Source organism: Hydra vulgaris, chromosome 05 (genome assembly GCF_038396675.1).
Source record: "Hydra vulgaris chromosome 05, alternate assembly HydraT2T_AEP".
NCBI lineage: Eukaryota > Metazoa > Cnidaria > Hydrozoa > Anthoathecata > Hydridae > Hydra > Hydra vulgaris.
This window is the reverse complement of record NC_088924.1, coordinates 7,669,447-7,692,500: the sequence shown is the minus strand read 5'-3', so window position 1 is coordinate 7,692,500 and position 23,054 is coordinate 7,669,447. Positions and strand designations below refer to the sequence as shown.

Sequence of the window (23,054 nt, the reverse complement as noted above, 5' to 3'; positions counted from 1 at the left end):
AGCGAGAGGTTTGGAGTTCGACTCCCACCAGGTCCCTGGAAGTACCGCGCTCAACTTAGTTTCTCTGCGCAGCGGCCTTGCTCGGCTCGGCAAGGTTCGTGTTTCGGAGTTAAAGAGTTGAGAGAGGGTTGTACCACGAATAACAACTAAAAATAAATAAATAAAACACAAAAAAAATGAGTATCCTCCTCAACTGTAGTGGCCCCCCTCGGGCCTTGGGGAGGTGAATAATCTAAAAAAAAAAAAAAAAATTTTGAAAATTGCGGAAGACTGTGTTTATAAAAAACTTTCTTATACGATTATAATTTGTTATACGACTTTCATTCGCCAATACTTGAAGTAGTATCTACAACAGTGCATTTGTACTACTTCAACAATGTAGTTTTTTATACTTCCCAACTTCTTGTTTTTTATTTGCACCAGATCACTATTTTTTTAAACTATTAATGGTAAAAAAAACACAACCAAACAAAAACGCAAGTGCTTAATAAGTTCTTATAATAGTATTGAAGAATAAATTTGTGGCTAAGATTTTTTGCTTTCGTTGTTTTGATGTGTATTTAAAACGCTGTTAACTTAATATTTACAATTAACGGTTTTTATATTTCTTGATACTTTTTTAATAATTAATTTTTTTTGTAAATTAATTAATAATTATTAAATATATTTTTTATAATTTCTTATTTAAATAATGCTTTTTTTTATTGTCAAAATATTAGTAGATTATAACAAGAATAATTTGAAATTCTTCTTCAAAACTATTAGTTGTAAGTTAAATAACAGATTTTCCCTTTAACTGTTGTTTTTCTAAATGTTTTTGAATTGTATGATTTGTCACAAAGTTTGTCCTGTCGATAAAATGTAAAGCACCTTGTTGTACCAAGCCTTTACAACCTTGTTATACCGCTTCCCCTACTTCTTGTACAAACTTTGCAGTATATTTCAATAATGTATGTAATTCCGTCATTAATTTCAGTTCTTAAGTCTATTACCTCTTCAACTTTCATAAATGTTACCTCTTTAACTTTCATAAATGTTTCATAAATGTTGACAACATTACTTTGTTTCCTTTTGGAATATCCTTGATTGCGGACATTTTAAACAGCAGAAATGTTTTTAATTGATTTAAGATAAATACTAGTTAATAAAAAATCTATACTATATACAAAAATGAATTAAAAAAAATCTCCATTATGAAAATTTTTATTATAAATGATGTGTGTAAACGATGATGAATATTATGATCAATAAATCAAATATATCTTACTTGATGTTTTTACAAAATTAAAAATATTCAGAAGCTTTAACTTTCTTATAGTTATTTCCTAATTTTCTATTTCCATTTCATTTCCACATTTTTATATTCACATTGTTTTTCCACGCGCACTTGGTTAAAGTAGTTAACATTTGATTATTGAAATTAGCTGTAACAACTTCAAACTGTTCATTCATTATGTTTATGCAAAACGGAAAAATGCCGACAAAACAGCAAAACAGAAACGTGCAGAAAGCAAGTGACGTAATGCTTATATTTTATATAAGTACTTTGTATAGGATATAAGTATAAGGAAGACGGAGTTTTACTGTTAAATCAACAAGTTTTATCATTACCTAAAAAATTTAATTACCAGTATTTTATAAAAAAACCATATAAAAGCTTATTATTTTTTCCGTATCAAGTATTTGAATGAGTGTAATTTTATACTTTCGTTATAAGCTGAGCGATATATATATATATATATATATATATATATATATATATATATATATATATATATATATATATATATATATATACACACACATTAGGCATTGTCTTTCTGTTTATATTTTAATTATTTTGTTTTATATTTATAAAAAACTTTTTTTTTTTCAATTTTTTTGTTGTTTTATTTCATTTAGTATTTATGTAAAGCATTCTTTTTGCTGTTCTTATTTTAAAATAAAAATAGGCGTGCACTCTAGCCTAAAAATGACCTTCTGCCCAGTGCTTTTGTGTGCTGGCATTAAATTTTAAATATATATATATATACATATATATATATATATATATATATATATATATATATATATATATATATATATATATATATATATATATATATATATATATATATATATGTATATATATATATGTATATATATATATATGTATATATATATATATAAATATAAATATATATATATATAAATATATATATATATAATTTTGATATATATTTATATATTATCAAGGTGTTTGCCAGGAAAACAATTTATACTGTGTCATCACAGTATTGGTAATTTAGGTTGTTTTAAAAAATGAAAATTATCAGGTCATACATTACTTACAAAAAACTTTTTTCAGGCAAATTTTGTCTTGCATTTACTAAATACTTTTAATACAAGCAATCATTGTTGTCAATCATCGTCATTGTTGTCAATCATCGTCATTGTTGTCAATCATCATCAAGATTTCTATTGTGCTTTGGCTCAGCTGATTTTTAAGAATGTTTTTAACAGTTTTTAATTTTGAAAGAATCTTTCTACACAAGCTACACTCAAAGAAAAAATATAATGAATAACTTATTTAAAACTTATTTAAAAATATTTTACATAAATACTCTTAAAAGCAGGTCATTAATAATTGCTTTCTATAACTCTTGAGGGGTGAAATTGTTTCTTGGCTTAATTAAATTGACTTCTTGATTTTATTCTTTAGATATACATATATCATAACTGTTTTCCCATTCTTAACATTTAGTAAATAACATGATTTTGAAACTTTTAAATTTGTTTTTTGTTTTGGTTTCTTAAATTTCTGGAACCTAAATGTGTAATATTCCGAATTTGTTGCTGCGTTTTCATCTGCTATAGTAAGTTATAAGTTGTTTTAAGCTTTCTTTAAGATAACTAGATAATTGGCTCTTCACCAAGATTTTAATTGTCTTGAATCAAAATTGAAATTGCAAAAATTTCATTTGTGAGAAAGTGTTTTATAGTTCACTTTTAAAACTATTAACAAAAGATGTTAAGTTGTTTAACTCAAACTCACTTAAATCAAAGTTATTATTTTTTTTAAAAAGGCTCGTGGCTGGTCTTTTATCTACTTTTAAATAATGAAGACAAGTGGGGGCAGATGAGAAAAGCTATTATTCCTGATATATTTTTCTGATATGTTCTGATAAGCTCCTGATATTTTCCTGATATATTTTTTTACTTGTTGTTATTACAGCAAGATGCAAATCATTTTTCTTTACATTTATTGTTTACATTATGACACAAAGTTTTTATTACTACTCCTGTTAAACTAGTAGATATTGTTTGAATCAACCTCTACTTTCTTTTAGTAACAGCCCATCAATAACTTTTATATAATATTGTTTAAATATTCTTTGTTCAATATTCAATGATTGTTAAGTAAATTTTAAAAATTGTTACATTAGCATTTATTAATCAAATTGTTGAATAAAATATCATATCGTGATATTTATTACTGAAAGGCAATTTAAAGCATTACATGTATCTTAATTTGCAATTAATTTGTGAACTATGTTTAAGGAGGGGGGAGGAAGAGGGGAAAGGGGGTAGCCTTTCCCCTTCCCCTCCCCCTCCCCCAAAAAAGGTGATTTTGGATAGTCAGGTATTTGACAATTAGATTCAGGTGATTTTTTAAGGGATGCCCCCCCCCCCCCCTCATTTTATTTCTCTGATTATAAAATATTTGAATACAAGCAAATACTAAATTATTTTAACAATTTTTTTACTACAATATTTATTTTTCAAGATTAATAATTTGAAATTTAAATATATTGTTATAAAACTTGGTATAACAATATTTTAGATATTGTCAATATTCTTAAAAAGCAAGCTGTAGGTGCTTCTTGTGATTCTAATAAACCCGAGTGGCAACATTATCTTGAACAAAACTCTTCTAACGAAGTGTATACATATACCGATCCAACTGATGGCACAATTTATGAATGGGATCAAGGCAAAAGAGGATGGATTCCAAAGGTGTTTTTTATGTTTTACAAGAACTGATTTATTAATGATTTATAAATGAATTACTTAATGATTTGCTCAATAGAAGCAATATATCTTGGTTATATAATTTGAAACAATGATTAAAATTTTGTACAGTTTGAATCTTTTCAAATACTTTAGATTGATGACGATTTTATAGCCTATTATCAAGCCAACTATGGCTTCACTCCTTCTGGAGAACACGATCCAAATGTAAATTTACATGAAGATGAAAATGTTAAAGATGAAACAAGTAAAGTATCGAAAGAAAAAAAATCTGAAGAAATGAAACAGAAAAAAAGAAAAAAAGAAGAACAAGAATGGTTTGATATAGATCAAAAAACAAACAACAATGTCTATGTTACAGGTCTTCCAGAAAGTTTGACAGAAGAAGATTTTGTTACTCTTATGTCAAAATGTGGAATTATAATGGAAGATGACACAGGTGTTTTATAATTTTTTATATTTTGTATATAAGTTATTTTTATGTCTCACACTTATACATATGCTTACATAAATCAGGCCTTGTTAAGAAGCGTTATGCAGCTCACATTGTGCTTGCTAAAAAAGGAGATTTGCCTACACGTTTAGCAGTTTTGCGTTACACAAAAACTTTTATCTTTTAGAATATTTAAATTATCTTTTGTTATCGTTTATGTGATGTTTATTCAGAAGAAATAAAGTTGTAAGTAAAAGCATTTAATCGCAATAGTAAACTAATAGGTTTTTTGTTGTTAAAGAAACGGTTTGTTTAATAATTTTTTTGTTGTTACTAAAAATTAGTTAAAGAAAATAAAGTGTTTTAAGTTTTATCTTAAGGAATTAAATATAGAAATTCTTTTTAAATATATAAATTATTTTTTGACATAATAGTTTAAAAAATGCACAATTTATTTTGATGTAAATATTTTATTAATAAGATATTTCAAGTTTACTGTCAATTCAATGACGTAAAGTTTTAATGACGTTCATTTAATTTATGAAAATAAACTATGATCACGAATATGTTATCAGTAACTGATAAAACTCTTTATTTTTAAAAACACTATTAAAAACAGTTCACAAAATAAATAAGAAAACATTTATCAACAGTTAATAAAATAACCAAAAACCAACTGTAAAATTATAAGAAATAAACAAATATTATGTTACGTTTTATGAAAAAAATATTTTTTTCAAAATAAAATTTAGTTCCTATTTTAAAAAATGATAAAAATGACTTTTCAAATAAGAATTAAGATTTTGTTTGTAACTTTTGTTACAGTGAGAAAAAAAAAACTGTTTGTATGATTTTTAACGCGTTAATAAAATAACTTTAATTACAATGCGGTACTTGAAAATACGCTTACTTGGAAATGCAATACGCTTTTTTGTTACGCAGCAAAATCTCATAACAAGGCCTGATAAATACATATAGTTTCAGACAAATACGTATAGTTTCAATTTTTTAGATTATATGTATTTATATGAAAGCATACATACACACAAACACAAATTATGTTAAATTTTTAATCCTGTATAAATATTTTAAATAAGAAATTTTAGTTTAAAACAGGGAAAAGTCAGAGAATTCAGATATCTGAAAAAAAAATCAGGGGATTATCAGGGAAATTAGGTTAAATTTTAGAAAAATCAGGGAGAAATCAGGGAAAATGGCTATTCATCAAACTTACATAAATTAAATAAGTTGTATATGGTACATGTAATATAAAAGTTTATTGGGCAGTTTTATGATCTTGTCTTGATGCATTTAATGCGGGTTGTATTATTGTTTATATTTTTGCAATTAAAGAGCATTTTTCTAAACAAATCTAGGTCAATTTTGTGAAGTTGAGTTTGGGTAACTTTAAATTAAATCAGGGAAAACAGATAGAAGATCAGGGAAATATCATGGAAAAGTCAAGGAAATCCACCTTAAAATATTGGCAGACACCCTGTTCTTCTAACAGAGTTTTAAAGAACAGGGTGTCTTGCCACAAAGTTCTTTTTCATATTTATTGACATTAACTTTTTTGAATTACTGCAATTTGCTAAATTACTGCAAAACTAGTTTAATTGATAAATTAACTCAAAACTATGTAGAAATGTTATTATGTAATAATGTTATCAAGTGATTACTTAGCTTCCAGTTTTTTAAAATATAAGATAAATATGTTTATTTTCTTGACATTAGTCACAATTGTGTTTTGTCTATAACTAAATGAATAAAAAAGATTTTGTTTTGATATTTTAATAAAAAATTTAGTCTTTTAAAAATTCTTTATTTTTTCTTATCCGAATTCATTATAATTGTAAATAATGAAAAAATATTTTGTGTATTTGTAATAAAAACTTTTGTAACAATAAATTAAATGGTTTGCAAATTTTAACTTGTTAAATTTTATTAAAACTTTATTAAATACCGCCTAAAATATCTATAAAGTTTTCTAAATATTACCAAACCAAAATTTTTTTAGCTTAAAGTAAATAGCATAGCCTTATAAATTCACTCTTTGGGTATGTGATATGCATAATGCCTGACGTTTTATCACAAAGCCTGATAAATATGTATAGAGCAGACTTTGTATTTCTAGAAAAACATTGCGCACAATTAGTTAAAATAGAGTTTTATTATTAATAGATTAATATTATTTTATTATTACTGAGGTATGATATGCAAATGTCAAAAACAATATGTAATATGCAAATGAAAAAAATCTACTTATATAAAATTACATACAAATGTTTGTAAGTATAAATGTCAATACTGCTAACTGTAGGTAAGTTTAGTTTGCGGATCGTGTATGTTTTATGTAAAACATAAAAAAAATTTTAAAACTTTTCTAACAATTAGAAGTCTTTTTTGCTTAAACTGTTTTGTTTTGTATTTATGTTTAATTGTTTATGCGACACAAAGAATATTTTATATTATTATAAAAATCATAAGAAAAATTTTGTTTTGTATATATATTTATGTACTTTTTTTTTTGTTTTGTATTTATTATATTAAAAGATCAGCAAGATTTAAAAAAAAAAAATTTCTTATCCAACCAGAGAATTCAGTTAATTTTGAAATATTTGGTAAAATGGTTTCTATTGTTAGAAAAACTAAATGTATAGAATACAGTTGGAACCAATGAAAGATACAACTGAGACAAAGCAAGTTAAAAAAACAAAAAAGAACAGCAAGGTTTACATCAGTTATAAAGGAGAAACTCTTGTAATTTTAAACAAGTTAAAAATTACAGGGGAGTACACTTTCTTGTGTATCAGATACCAATGAATAAATTGAAAAAGGAAAGATCTTTTAAAATGCCAAAAAAAGATTGATAAGTGAGATTTATTTAAGGGATACAAGTAGAACATTGCGGCATAGATCAATTTTATATAAAATCATGATTCGACTTGTCCTCACAGCAATCTACAATCTTCTACAATGACTTCCACAAAGTTATTTTGCGTTTTCACTAGTAAGCAGAACATATTGTTCCTAATATGGACTAATTTGATGCCTAATTTTTTGTGTTAGTTATATCTGCACATAATGATTAACTATTTTATTAATAAAATGAAAAAAAAAAAAATTACTATTTTGCTTATATTTAATAATAATAATTTCATTTAATTTAACAGTTGATTATTTTGTAAAAATCTTTTTTTTATTAAAGTTAAAGTAGAAGGCTAAATTTTTTTATGTTATTCACCTTCCTGAGACTGAGAGGGCTACTACATTAAAGTAGTAAGTGACCGGGGCCCCAGCTCTGGCTAAAAATGAGACTTTTTTCAAACCCGGCCCCAGCTAAACTATAAGATTTAGCAGGGGTTGATAGCCGGGGCTAGAAAAAAGTGTATAATACTTTATATATTATAATTTTATGCTTACATTTACTATTTATTAAATACTGACATATATTTATATATTTTTAAACTCTAATTTACTTCCAACATGATTGCGAGCAACCACTATTAAATTATGAGTTACTCTAAAATAGAAAATAAGAAAAATACTAGGAAATGGTTAAATAAAGACTTGAAAAGTTATAGGTTGTATATAAAAGAAAAACATAAAGATGGCTAATAGTTATAAGGTTTTTTTGACGTGCAAGAAAAAAAACTGGATTAATGAAACATTTTATAGCATGAAGAAATAGATGCAGTAAAAGGATGCAACTTATTGAATAAGAAACAAGCAAGAATGAGTTTTGGTTTATCGTAATAGAAATGATAGCTTGTTTGAGCATTGACTATGATTGTATTTGTAGAAAAAAGAAAGAAATGCAACCTCACAACAATGGGAGAGTGGCTCAGGCTTATCAGGTTATAAAACAGGTCTAATTTATTATTATTTTGTTTTTTTAAGTTAATTCACCTCCCCAAGGCTGAAAACGCCACTACAAACAAGGAGGCTACTTAATTGTGGTTATAACCCTCTCTCAACTATATAACTCCAAAACACGAACCTTGACAACCAAGGCTGCTGTGCAGAGAAATAAGTTAAGTGTGGTACTACCAGGGACATGGTGGGGATCGAACTTGGTATCTCTCGCTTATGACGCAAGTGCTCTACCACTACACCATGAGCGCATTACATTTACAATGTGCTTTTAGACTTTGTCTGAGAGTAAGAGGGTTGTTATTCATCAATATAGGAATACCAACATTATTACAATATTTTTTTGCAATAAATGAGTATTGTTGTCTAACAAAAATTGCAGATTTTAAATCCATAAGCTACAGCAAGCCTTAGGCTGTTACAGAAGAGAGATCAGACCGAACAATCAAAAATTAAAGATTTTTTGTCAAGACAAGAGTATAAAGTTGAGTCATCAACAAATAGAGTTACTTTAGATGTTAAATTTTAATGAAGATTGATATTGTAGATAAGAAACGATACAGGAGCAAAGATTTAAGGGTACCACAAGATACCTTATGGTACCCTTAAAGTTACGTGAAATAAAGAAGAGTGTAGGCCTTCAAGAATAACTTTATTACTGTAGTTAGTAAGAAATAGTTTAATAATCTCAAAACCTTTATATAAAGAAACTATTACCAGAGTGAAGACTAATCGTAAGATAGTTGGAGAGGTCAAAGTGTTTTCTAGAGTTTTGAAAAATTAGAACCACTTATTTAGTGCTTTTTAAAAATTAAATATTAATAAATATTATATGATTAATCAGATTAAATGTTAGACTTACTTTAGTTAATGACATTGTTGAAGATTAACCAAAAGTCTCTAGAACCTAACATCTGATATAAGATACAAGATTTAGTAAACTGAGAATAACAGAGCTTAACATCAGACAGGATTTTTTTACATTGGCTTCTTGGAATAATAAAAGGACATTTGTTCTTAAGAGAGATGTTCTTGTAAAAAAAAGGAAGTAAGTGATTAATAAAGCTCAAGATGGTGAAAAAAGTATGGAGTAGAATGAGGTTTGACTTGAAGAGTAGGAATAAAAGCTTCAAAACTTTTAGTCCAGAAGGAATAAAAACTACTGAGATGCGCTTTATGCATACATATTATGGATATAAACATACATTTGCTATTTATTTACATTCTGGCATACAATATCCCTTCATATTTATATAAACTTTAGTATTTATATGGTGTAGTATTTGCCAAAAGAGAAGATAATGATAAAAAAAAGATAACATGAATTTTGAATTAAAAATTATATTTTAGGATGTATAAATGTTTAGCCCCTGCCACAAACCCGGCCCCGGCTATATTTTATCAAACCCGGCCCTGGCCCTGGTCAAATATTAACCCCAGTTGTTTACTACATTTGAGAAGGCTACTTTTTGTGGTTAAAACCCTCTCATCTCTATAACTCCAAAACACAAACCTCTGTAAACAAGGCTTCTACACAATGAAACAAGTTGAGCCCATTCCTATCAGGGACATGGTGGAGATTGAACTCAGAACTTCAAGATTGTAACTTCAAGATTGTAAGGGAGTGCTCTACCACTACACCACATAAATCACATAAAAATATTTATAATGAAAAAAAAGTATTATTTTTTGCTTTTCATTTCACTTTTTAATACTTATCTTTATAATTTATATTTTAATTTCAAATTATATGTTTTTAATATTTTGTTTTTTTAATATTTTTTCCTCATAATATAGTTTTGGATACTCTTTGTTGACAAATCTAAATCTACAGGATTGTGCTAAACATAAAAATTAGTTTCAGGTTGACAGATTTTTGATATACCAATTTTTTTTATTTAGGCACTAAAAAAGTTAGATTATATAAAAATACTGATGGTAGTTTTAAAGGTGATGCTAGGTGCTGTTACTTAAAGGTATAACTTAATTTTTTTTTTTTTTAAAAAAAAAAGCTTTTTTAAACGGGGTTTTTATATTTTAATAAAAGTTAATATGATTTTACTTGACTATTTTTCAACTTTTTTGCAATTAACTAAAATTTTAAAAATGAAGTTTGCAACTGAAAATGAGTGTGAGTAAAAAATTTTAAGTTATGAAAGTTGTTCTGTTATTTCTGTCTGGTTTGTAATGTTTTAAATATCTTTTGGTGATAAGATCTGGTAATTTGTTCCACAATGATGAGACTCTATTGGTTAAGAATTGATGACGAATATTGCAGTTTTTATCAATTTCTCTTCTGACTTTGAAATTATGGCCCCTTGTGTTGGGCTGATACGAGGCAAAAATATTAGAATCTAGTTTTACAATATTTATTTTTTTAAATAGTTTGTACATTTAAATTAAGTCGCTTCTTTTACGGTTTTTTTCCAATGTCCTTAAGCCAAGTATTTTAATTAAATTTCATAATTTGATGACAAGATCTTTTTCGGTATCAGAGATAGTTAATATTTTGTCACCTAGTTTATAAATATAGCGAAGGTTATTTTTTCCAAAGTGCATAATACAACATTTATCACTATTAAATTGTAATTGCCAGATATCTGACCATTTGCAAGCTTAATTAATTTCATTCTGAAGCGATTGACCGTTCTCAGAGTTAGCTACTTTCTTGATTAACTTAGTGTCATCTGCAAAAAGCTTAGAGTGTTCTAAATCTCTGGTAAATCGTTGATATATATATATATATATATATATATATATATATATATATATATATATATATATATATATATATATATAATGAATATATTAGGAGAAATTTCTGATTCTTGGGGAACACCGCTTGTTATCATTTACCAGTTTGATGCTTCATTGCATTGTATTACTCTTTGGTGTCGGTTAGTGAAAAAAGCTGCTAATGGAGTTGCATATGATATTCGATATTCCATATGACATCAGTTTGATTAATAATTGTTCATGAGGTACAGTGTCAAAGGCTTTAGTAAAGTCAAGATAACAAATATCTACTGGAATGTTTTCTGCTAGCGATTTACTTAAAAGATCCATTGTTTCAATTAGATTTGTTAGCAAAGGCAGATGCACATCGTTTTAGTACTATTGATTTTACCATGCCTGGTCCTGGAGATTTATATTCATTTAACTGAAGAAGTTTTTCTTTAATTAATTTCACAATTATTATATTATCTATTATTGCCTCACAAGGGTAAGACAAAAAATTTTTTATAATTGTTAAATTATTGGTATTCTCCTGGGTAAAGACTGATTTAAAGTGATCATTCATAATGTTAACTATTTGGTTAGGTTCTTTAATTAGTTCATTATTGAATGCTAAAGCTCAGATGGTATTTTTTAAATTGTTTTTGCTGTTTATATATTTGAATAGTAGTTTTGTATTGAGGGTTGATTTAGAATTATTTTTTTAATGTAAGAATAATGATTAAAAAGTTATTATTTTTTTAATAATAATAACCTTTTAAATAATAGTTTACTGCAAAGATGATTCCTTGTCTCCTGCAGGCTTTTGCTTTATATGCAAAGATAGTTTACAGTCTTAGAGAATTAAAAAAAAAGCATTGAAGTATTGATTTTTTTTATTATTGATATCTAGATAAATAGTTTTTTTTTTTTTGGGGGGGGGGGGGTTGATTTAAGTAATTTAAATCACTTATTTCTTAATGCTAGTTTGTGAAATAAAAGCAGCTTGATTGGTACTTTATAACAAAACGGCTTAACACTTTCTCTTTGAATTAAAATCTCAAAGTTTTTTTTTTTGAGTGTGTGTATTCAAAAATTAAAACTACAAATAAGTTTTAGTTTAAATGAAGAAAAAATTTTCAAATAATAAGCAATATTAATTATCAAGTTCTTTTTTTGAACCACTAACACTTAAACATTTTTTTTAGCATGAATCAGTTGATTTAGCCTGTAGACTCCTTGATGAAAGTGATTTTGAAGGATCAAAAATACATGTAGAGCAGGTGAATTTTTTTTAGAACTAGGGCAAGATAGTGTGATATAAGCATAATATATATCTATATGTATATATATATATTTCAGGGCTGGCATCCATAAACCCAATACCTAAACCCAATAAACCCTACTCCCAACCCACCTATTCCACTTCCCCATTCCCCTCCTTCCCCCCAAAATCCAAAATACTACCTAAAAATCTAATAAACTGTTTGATTTCAAAACTATTTTAACAAATATTTCTTTTGATTTCTATTTTTGTTTATGTTTTCTTTCATGCCCTGCTGTGAAGAGTATATAAATAGCATTTACAACAGCACATAGTGTAGGGATTGTAGTATAAATATATTTTTTCAAGTGAGAAAAGAGGTTCGGACATAAATAGTATCTTTTTTATTAACATTTAACAATCAACTATCAAACACATGAAAGTTTATTTAAAATGTATTTTCGATAATATACATACTTTATTTAAGTTATTTTAATGGTTCAGAATGTATTTTTAATTGTATAAACCAAATTATTTTACTGTGAAAATGAGGGAGGAAGAAGGTTAGCTTCAATAGTAGTGCATCCCATCAGAATAGTGCTTCAATTTATTTTTGGTCAGATATTTTATTTTAAGTATATAAATAAAATAAATATATATATATATATATATATATATATATATATATATATATATATATATATATATATATATATATATATATATATATATATATATATATATATATATATAATTAAAAATAAATTAAGTGTATAAATAAAATATAATATATATAAATATAATATATAATATAATATAAATAAATATATAATATAATAAAAATAAATATAAATATATAAGTAAATAAATAAAAAAGAACTTTTTACAATTTTCTTGTAATGTGAATTAAACAAGTTAAAAAAGTTTTTTTTTAAATTAATGTATGCAACATGGAAAATAACTGCTGGTCAACAAAGCTTTTTTTTAAAAAAAAAAATTGAAAATTAAAAAGCTTTTTTATTTTTTATTTATGTTACTTTAATTCGCCTTGTTGACAAATATTATGAGGTAAACTCTATCTCTTAATTTTTTTGCTTCACTTATTTAAATTACTTTCATTTTAATGGTTCTAAAAATCATTTTTTCAAAAATGATTGAAGTTCTTATTTTATTGTTATTTAATAATATTTCATAAATTATTTTAATGATAATATAATAATATATAATAATTTCTGTGTTTAACTAAGAACATTTTTTCTTTAAACTGTACTTAGTCACTTGTTTTTCTCTTTTTAAAAACTTATTTTTTTGTATGAATGGTTTATAGATTTAAAATTACTAACTGGGGGTTTGCGCTTTTTTTTTTTTGTAATTGGATTCTTAAAAAATATATTGTTATTTAGTAAATAAAATATTGATATTTAGTAAAATTCTGGTTTTATTTAATGTAAGAAGTTTTTATAGTGTTTTATAAAATGATCATCTTCTTCTTAGTATTAATTATTTATATTAAGTATTTGGTTTAAATAGTATCTGCGCACATTTTTACTAACTAATTAGCATTAGCAGATTTTAAAATGATTAAAATTAAGATGAAATGTGCCATTATCGTTAATTAACATTGTTGACTTCAAAGATTGAAGTTCTTATTTTATTATTATTTGAAAATATGTTGAACTTAACTAAGAACATTTTCTCTTCCAACTGAACTAATTTTCAAATAAAAATAAGTTGAAAATTATCAATAGCACGTTTGCTCTTTTTTTTTCTATCATGGAATCAGGCGAAACATATATTTAAAAATACATTTTTAGTAAAAACTTCGTTTTATGTAACACAAGTAATTGTTATAGTAGCATTTCACAAAACAATTTCTTTTAGTATTAGTAATTATTAAAGTTTAAATTTTTTTAATATTTCATAAGAATTTTTTTTAAAATAAAATAAAATTTTTTTTTTTTAGTTGAATGAAAATCTGTGTGTGTGAGAGTTATTTAAAACTATTAACATTGACTGATAATTTCAATGTTGGTTATTTATGTTTTCATCTAAAAAATGATTTTATTAAAAATTATTATTTTAAAAGGAATACAAATTCGTTAATTTTTAATTTAAAAGTTTAATTTAATTCAAAGTTAAATTTAAAAAATTTATTTTTGTATATAAAATTAAGACATGAAGAACTATTGCTAAGGTGAAATTTGAGCAAAAAAAAAAAGTTTTGAAAAAAAACAATTGATGGTCAACTCCATGTGTTGGCTAGTCAAATTGACTGCTCGCCTTTGATTTCTTATTTTCCACACTGAATGTAGGTGCAAACATTAAATGATGTGTTTTTATTAATGTAGTTTTATCTTTTTTACATCAAAAGTTTTGAGTTAAGGTATTTAATTTTAATTTTGTATGATTTTAAAACGGTAAATTTATTTAAAAGTTCTAGCACATTTTTTAAAAGTATTGTTTACAAGATGCAGACTAACATTTTTTATCGCAACTTTCAGAGGAATTATAATTAGTGATATAATAATATTAGATTAATGTAAAAAGATTTTTTTAAGATTTTTTTTTTAATTATAATTATAATTACTTACAAATTTTTTTTAATTTGATTTTTCAAAGTTATATAATTCTTTGAATGTTGATAAGTTTTATAAAATTTATTAAAAGGTTATTTGACTAAATTAGTTTAAAAAAATGTATGAGGAGGTTAAAACTATAAATGAGATTTGTCAAGTATGTCATATGTCATAAAATAAAAAAATTACCAAACCTTTAGTGCAACAAAAAAAAAAGATTTTTTTTTCTAAATAAGCCCAACCTTATGTTCGAAATAGAAGCATTAAATCTGCAAATTATCATGTCATGTCAATTATTAGTCAATGCATGATGTATGATGGCTGGACAAATTACTTTTAAGTTTTAAGGTGAAACTTAGATTACATTACACTTATGGGTTTTCTTCTTTTATACATTAGCATGCATATAATACTTATTTTACATGTTTTATGTGTTTAATTTAGAAAAAACAGTAAAAAAAATCCTCATTTTACAATAAATATTATGCCTCATAATAATTTTTTGCCATGACTTCCAATTATTTGTGGGTTTTTTTTTTTACTTTCTTTTTTGTGAATAAACAATGGATGAGCTGTAACGGTAACATCTGCGAGTTTTGTGACCAATGCTTTGACAACAAAAGGTTGACAATCCTTCTATGAAGAAGTCGATCATTTAAAGCAGAGTTGTCAACAAGGCCAAAAACAGCAAGACCAAAGTCACATATTCCATGGCCAAAACTAAGACCAAAGGTTTCTAAGCCAAAGCATAGGTTTGCAAAGCCAAAGATTTAAATTTCGGCCTAATATTGAAAATATATTCTGAAATTGAAACTGATTCTGATTAAGAATAAAACCAATTTTATATTTTATATATATATATATATGTATGTATGTGTATATATATATATATATATATATATATATATATATATATATATATATATATATATATATATATATATTTAGTCAGTTATATATATATATAGTTTAGTTAGTTATATATATATATATAGTTTTGTAAGTCATTTTTTAAAACTATAAACTTCTTTTTATCTTATGTGTACAATTATGTTCTTATTTAAATGTGATTAATAAACAATGTTTAATAAACAATGTTTGATAAACAATGTTTAATAAACAATGTTTAATAAACAATATTTAATAAACAATATTTAATAAACAATGTTTAATAAACAATGTTTAATAAACAATGTTTAATAAACAATGTTTAATAAACAATGTTTAATAAACAATGTTTAATAAACAATGTTTAATAAACAATGTTTAATAAACAATGTTTAATAAACAATGTTTAATAAACAATGTTTCATAAACAATGTTTAATAAACAATGTTTGATAAACAATGTTTAATAAACAATGTTTGATAAACATTGTTTAATAAACAATGATTAATAAGCAATGTTTAATAAACATTGTTTGATAAACAATGTTTAATAAATGTTTGATAAACAATGTTTAATAAACAATATTTAATAAATGTTAAAGCTGTTACCTATTATCTTTGTCGTGTTGATACATTAAAAATAAAAAATAAAACACATTTATATATGAGTTGTTTAGCGTAACAACAGCATAATCCTCTCAGATTTTTTTGAAATATTAAGGAAAGAAAAATATGCCCTTTTTAAAAATTTTTTTTAATTACAAAAATTTATAAAAATACAAACTATAATCATAAAAAATAATCCACAAATCATAAAATATGGCGTATGAGTGGCTGAAAAAAAAATAAAATGAACATTTATTGCATTGTAGATTTGGCGTTTGTTGCACTAAGCCGTTCATATTAGGGATATATGATAGGATGTTGACATTTTTAAATTCCAAATAGTTTTTTAGGGCAGTGATTTTATTAAGGATTTATTTGGTTCAAGATTATTTTATGATGATAAGAATAGTCAAATTTACTAAACTACATGAAAGTATTTATGATAAAACTAATTTTTGCGCTATACAGTTACAATTGCTTTTTATTGAGCATTGAAAAATCAAAAAATTAAATACAAAATCAAGCAAGAGCAGTTTTTGAATAAAATAATTTTCTTATAAAATTAGTTTAAGTGGAATTAAATTGATTAAAATTAAAGTTTTTTTTTTAATTATTTTTATTTTCTCAAATAACAAATAATAATATTGCTAATTGATAATCTAATAATTTAAGGCTGTTTTTCAACTGAAAGGCAATTACAATCCAAATTTAAAACCAAAGAAGAAGAAAAAGAAAGTGAGAGAAGGGAAAGGCCAAACCAAGTATTTATTGTTTTAGTTTTATTGTAACAAAACTTTTTAAAACCTTCTCTTTTATCACATGGTATAAACAATATATATATATATATATATATATATATATATATATATATATATATATATATATATATATATATATATATATATATATATATATATATATAGGTATATATATATATATATATATATATATATATATATATATATATATATATATATATATATATATATATATATATATATATATCTATGGATGTTGCCCTTTCTCTTTTAGACAAGGTGTAAAAATGCATTGTAAACATAGTTGAACCTGCTCTTGCAGTCAACCTTCAAACATTGTCACATCATTGTAATGTTGCTTTCCTTTCTCTAAAGGGCTAGTGTCTTTTGTGCCATCTTCTAAAATGCAGTCTTGTGTTACTTGTCATTCAATTAAGTGTCATCCTTTTACTGTGGCTATTCCTGTGCTAAAAAAAGTGCTACAAAAAGTCTTATTCTTTAGTTTTTTTCCTTGAACATAAGTTCTTTGGAATTCGCTCCCTTTATCTTGTTTTCCTGATTCATATAATTTACAATCTTTTAAGTTGCCTGTTAATCGTTATCTTGCTTTATAAACTTTATCTTTTCTCTTCCAGTAACTTCCAACTCAAATAGTGGTTGCTTGTAGTCTTGTTGGAAGTGAAGATTTTTTTAAATAAATAAAATAATAGCAGCACTCATGCACATTGTACCAATATGTCAGTCAATGTAGCAGCACTCCTCACATGTTGTACCGATTTGTCAGTTGATTTAGAAGCACTCAACGCATGTTTAACCTATTTCTCAGTCGATGTAGCAACACTCCTTGTATGTTTTACATTTTTATTAGTTGATGTAGCAACCTCCCCGCATGTTTTAAAAATTTTGTAAAACAATAAAAAAATATATTGATAGACAGCATTTATAGAAAAACAATTTAGGCATGATACTTGGAAGCAGCAATTTTTGTACTCAATATTTTTTTCATTAAGGAATCAATAGTTTCAATCATTACTATATATCTTTCAGTTGTTCTTTTTTCTTTTTCAATTTCAATATATTTATAAATTTGTTAATAATAATAGTTACTAATATTCATTTAATACTATTTAAAATAGATTTTATTTATAACTTTTACATTCTCTAGGGTTTTTAATAGTGTTTACTTTTTTTTAGATTACTAGATTGGGTAGACAGGCCTCAAAAGCGAAGTAAGTTTGATCGCATTGTGATACTGAAGAACATGTTTGACAATAAAGAGTTTGAGGTAATACTTCTACTTTGAAAATTAAGATATTTTTTTATTTTGAGAAAAGTTTCTTTATAAATCTATTTGCTCTTTTTTAATTGACCGATACTAATATGGATAAATTTTGACCAAAACTAATATGGATAAATTTGCTAATGGATCAATTAGTATTGTTGAATTTTCTGTTGGTCTAATAGCTGTAGTAAATTTTAGTGTGTACCGATAGTGTTGTAAGCTCTATATATATATATATATATATATATATTTATATATATATATATATATATATATATATATATATATATATATATATATATATATATATATATATATATATATATATATATATATATATATATATATATATATATATATATATATATATATATATATAGATAGCGACATGCTAAAGTTCCCCGCCAGTAACATTTTGTACTCTAAATAATATTAAAAAATAACTAATGGTTTTTATTCATAGAGTGTTAGTATAAAATAAGAAAACAATAATATAGTAAAATGACACTATTCATATTTGTGAAAGTATTCATTATTGTAATTGTTATATTTACATTTGCAAAAGTTTCTAGCCACACAATATGCATTAAAGCAGAAAGATGTTCAAAAGCGAATTTATAAATGATAATGTATTAAATGTTTACATTTAGTTTATAGAAAGTTGTGGAAGTGTAACAGGCTCTGTGTACACAAATCTAAATTCATAAGTAAGTCATAAAGTTTTCAAAATTGGGAAAGTCTACTTGTGAAATTGCTTAATTTTTATCTATAGGAAAAATCAACTGTGGACGATGGATAGTGGTCCAGAGGTGAGCAAAACCCCATCAAAACCAACTTTTATATTGGAGTAATTTCTTTTTGTATATGTAATCTAGAGACACTCAGCACTCTAAAACTGATATAATTTTTTCCCTACTGTGATTTTTGAGCTCAGTGTATCAATTTTACTACAAAAATGGCAATATTTTATTTTTCAAATATTGGTGAAAATGAAAAAATCATATAAAAATATGAGGGCAACAAGACAATTGTTGAAATAAGAAGAAGAAATGCGAGAAAACTACATCATCTCGTACTTTCAGTTTTAATGTCGTCTAAATAACTTTTCTAAAATGCTGTTTTCATCTAGAAAATTTTACTTTAAATGTGTCAAATGTGTTTTGTTTATTTAACAACGCCCATAAAATGGAAAAACAGTAATTTAATTGTGAATAATAATCATTTCCTACACCCTAATATTAATGATTTAGACTAAAACAACAGAAAACACTACACAATGAAATTCTCCAGGCCTCAAACAAATCATGACCTTATGATAAAAATGCTTTGCAGCTACATTACTAAGGTTTCCAGAATAAGTAGGAATCAGGGAAAAGTAAAAGACTCCAATCAACCTGAGGAAGCTAAGGGGGTCTTGATGTACTAGTGCATGATGTATGTCATCACTTAGATTCTATATATATATATGTATGTTAATAAAGTTTAACTTTATTGAACGTTTTTTGTTTATATTCATAATATCAAAGAAATTAAGTACATAAAATAAATAAAAATCACAAAAATCTCTTGACAACCCATGACCACACCTACCTGTGCGATTATAACTTAAAAAATCTTTTCAGAAGTGATGGTATTTCAAGTGCCAATTGGACGTCATACAACACGTATGATGTCCAATTGGCAAATGACGTTCGTTACTAAATTTCAGTTGTAAAACATAATGGAGGAGGTGTGATGGGCAGGGGAATTTTTTTCTGGGCAAGGAGTCCGTTAAGAGTCGAATTGGTCAAGATCAAAGAAAATATGAAGGCGTCTGTTTACAAACACATTTTAGAAAACAATTTGTTATTATATGCTGAAGAAACAATGCCACAATATTAGATATTTCAGCAAGATAATGACCCAAACACACATCCAAGTTGTTAAAACAGTGCTTTTCAGCTTCATGTAAGAGTTTTAAGATAGCCATCTCAATCGCTGGACTTGAACCCGATGGAACACTTATGGAAACGCTAGATTGTCAAATTTAAAAGCATTCATATTCAAATAAAGTCGCATCTTTCAAATTATTGAAGGAAGAATGGGATAAAATTCTACATGCTTGTATTACTCGATTATTCGAGTCAATGCCACATTGTTGTGCCCCTGTTATCACTGCAAAGGGTATGGCTACAAAATATTAATACAAAAGTCTTATTTAATTATATTATAGAACATGTGGACCAATAATTTTTCTAATAACACTAATTGGTTGGAAACTTTTGCGCGTGTAAATATAACAGTTATAGTAATAAATATATTCACAAACAAATAAATTTTTTTACTATATTATATTGTTTCCTATATCCCATTCTAACATCTCATAATGAATAAAACCCATTTGACTTTTTTAAAAATAAATTAGAGTAAAAAATATCACTAGCCAAAACTTTTTTCGCCGCTGTATGTATATTTGTGTGTGTGTGTGTGTGTGTGTGTGTGTATGTATATATATATATATATATATATATATATATATATATATATATATATATATATATATATATATATATATATGTTATATATTATTGTAGTAAATTTTGATGACATAAAGGTGATCAACACGTCCGATTGATGACATGATGATGCTGATCAACATGTTAGATTGATGAAATAGTAGTGTCAATTAACAACCGATGACTCATGTAGTGTAGGGGGAGATAAACTGTTTTGTTTTTTTTATGAGCTATTTTTTATTTTAGAATGATCCGACGTTAATAAACGAGTTAAAAGCAGATTTAAGATCTGAATGCGAAAAGTTTGGAGAAATAAAAAAGATAATAGTATTTGATGTACAATTTTTTTTAAATTTCCTTAGTTTTATAGTTTAGTCAGAGTTATGTGTTAGACATACAGAGTTATGTGTTTGCTTTCACTTAACATGATGTGTATCTAGAGAAATCCAGAGGGCGTTGCATCCATACTTTTCAAGGAGCCGGAATACGCTGATAAATGTATTGAGGTTGAATGTTTTAAATTTTTTTTGTTGTTAAAGTTACACTAAACTTATAGTATATACTTTTTAAATACTAATTCACAGGCATTAAATGGTCGTTATTATGCGAAAAAAGTTTTGTCTGCGACGACGTACGACGGTGTTACGAATTATCAAGTTCAAGAAACCGCTGAAGAAGAAGCAAAAAGGTTGCAAGATTGGGAAAAGTTTATTAGTGACGAGGAAAGGACGTAGATAGAATCCACCGTAAGTAAAAGTTCGTTAAATGAAGTGTTTTTAAAGTGTTAACATTTTTGTTTTCTATTTATGAAGCAACTGTCCTTAGTGCGAATTTCATGACATCGAATCTGCATAAGTACGAGTTTTGTAAATGTGAACTAGCATAATTGAGAATCTTCATAAACGCGAAGCATTTGCCAAAAATTGTCTAAGTGCGAACTGACATAAGTTCTAGTTTGCAGTTGTGCAAATTCCTATTGCCTTGTTTCTTATATTACTCTTCTTATATTAGATTTGATATCTTAAAAATAATAATATAGTAATAAATAATATTGAAATAACTTGATTTGTTAAATAATTGATCTTAGTTGCTAATCAACTGTTACCTTACAAACGTACGTACGTAGTCAACGTTATTCTGTTGGTTTGCCATCGATGTCACCAAACGCATCAGAAAGAAAATCTTAAAATATCTACCTATTGAATACTTTTTTACTTTCGAAGTTGTAAAATTGAAATTTGAAGAAAGAAAAAAATGTTTGCACTATGTGTCCATTGAAAATAAAGAACATTTAAAAGGCGCAAGCACGCGTTTTTAAAACATTTACGAACCTAATGAACTTTTAAAACGCGTACAAGCAAATTATAACGCGCAAAGGAAAAAGTTCAAAACTTTTCTGTTTGTTTTCTTAAAAGTTCTTTTATTTTATTAGAGAATTTTATTATATATTTGATTTCATTTTCAAAGTACAGTCTAAAATATTTTGAAATTTTAAATGTGCTATTTAAAATCTATTAAAAACAAGGAATTTTTCCAGATAATCTAAAAGTGGCACGCTTATACCAGACCATAAAAAATTTGGAGATTTGTTTATCTAATTATAGAGCTATCTTCGTTCTTCCATGCTTTTTGAAATTACTATAATGCGGCATGTATAGTAGATGGAATCTTTTTTTAGATAATAAATTTTAATTAACCAATTTATATTGTTAACATTTTTATTTCTTTATTTTAAAAAAAAAAATCAGTATAGATATCTTACCTTGCTTTGATTTGAACCAAATTTCACTTTAAAGCAACCAAGTTTTCGATCCCTATTAGAAGACAAGAATAAAATACTAATGAACTTAACGCAATAACTTAGAAGATACTGATGAAAGTGATTGACTTGATGAACATTTTTAATATATCAAATCAACTATTAAATCAATTATAAATTATTAAATCAAAAATAACTGTCGATTTACATTGTCCTAATAAATATAAAAAATATTCAAAAATATCTTTACACTATCCTGCCACTTGAAAATTTATTTTTCTCTATCTACTCAACGCCATTAATGCACATTCTGGAAAATACACGAATATATATACATACATATGAATATATATATATAGAGAGAGAGAGAGTGTCGGACAAAACGAGTGCAACCA

General features: G+C 25.4%; 1 protein-coding gene across 1 annotated transcript in view; it reads left to right on the top strand.

The window, feature by feature from the left end:
• The window catches only part of LOC136071826 (17S U2 SnRNP complex component HTATSF1-like), a 24,461-nt gene extending 2,298 nt beyond the window's left edge, over nucleotides 1-22,163 (top strand). The window contains exons 2-11 of the mRNA XM_065797259.1: nucleotides 3,824-3,996; nucleotides 4,147-4,450; nucleotides 10,220-10,293; nucleotides 12,241-12,315; nucleotides 17,038-17,126; nucleotides 18,318-18,408; nucleotides 21,147-21,236; nucleotides 21,341-21,406; nucleotides 21,485-21,646; nucleotides 21,988-22,163. Of these exons, the coding sequence (XP_065653331.1) occupies nucleotides 3,824-3,996; nucleotides 4,147-4,450; nucleotides 10,220-10,293; nucleotides 12,241-12,315; nucleotides 17,038-17,126; nucleotides 18,318-18,408; nucleotides 21,147-21,236; nucleotides 21,341-21,406; nucleotides 21,485-21,634 (1,112 nt within the window). The 3' untranslated portion in view covers nucleotides 21,635-21,646; nucleotides 21,988-22,163. The remainder of the gene's footprint in view (nucleotides 1-3,823; nucleotides 3,997-4,146; nucleotides 4,451-10,219; nucleotides 10,294-12,240; nucleotides 12,316-17,037; nucleotides 17,127-18,317; nucleotides 18,409-21,146; nucleotides 21,237-21,340; nucleotides 21,407-21,484; nucleotides 21,647-21,987) is intronic.
• Nucleotides 22,164-23,054: the final 891 nt, after the last annotated feature.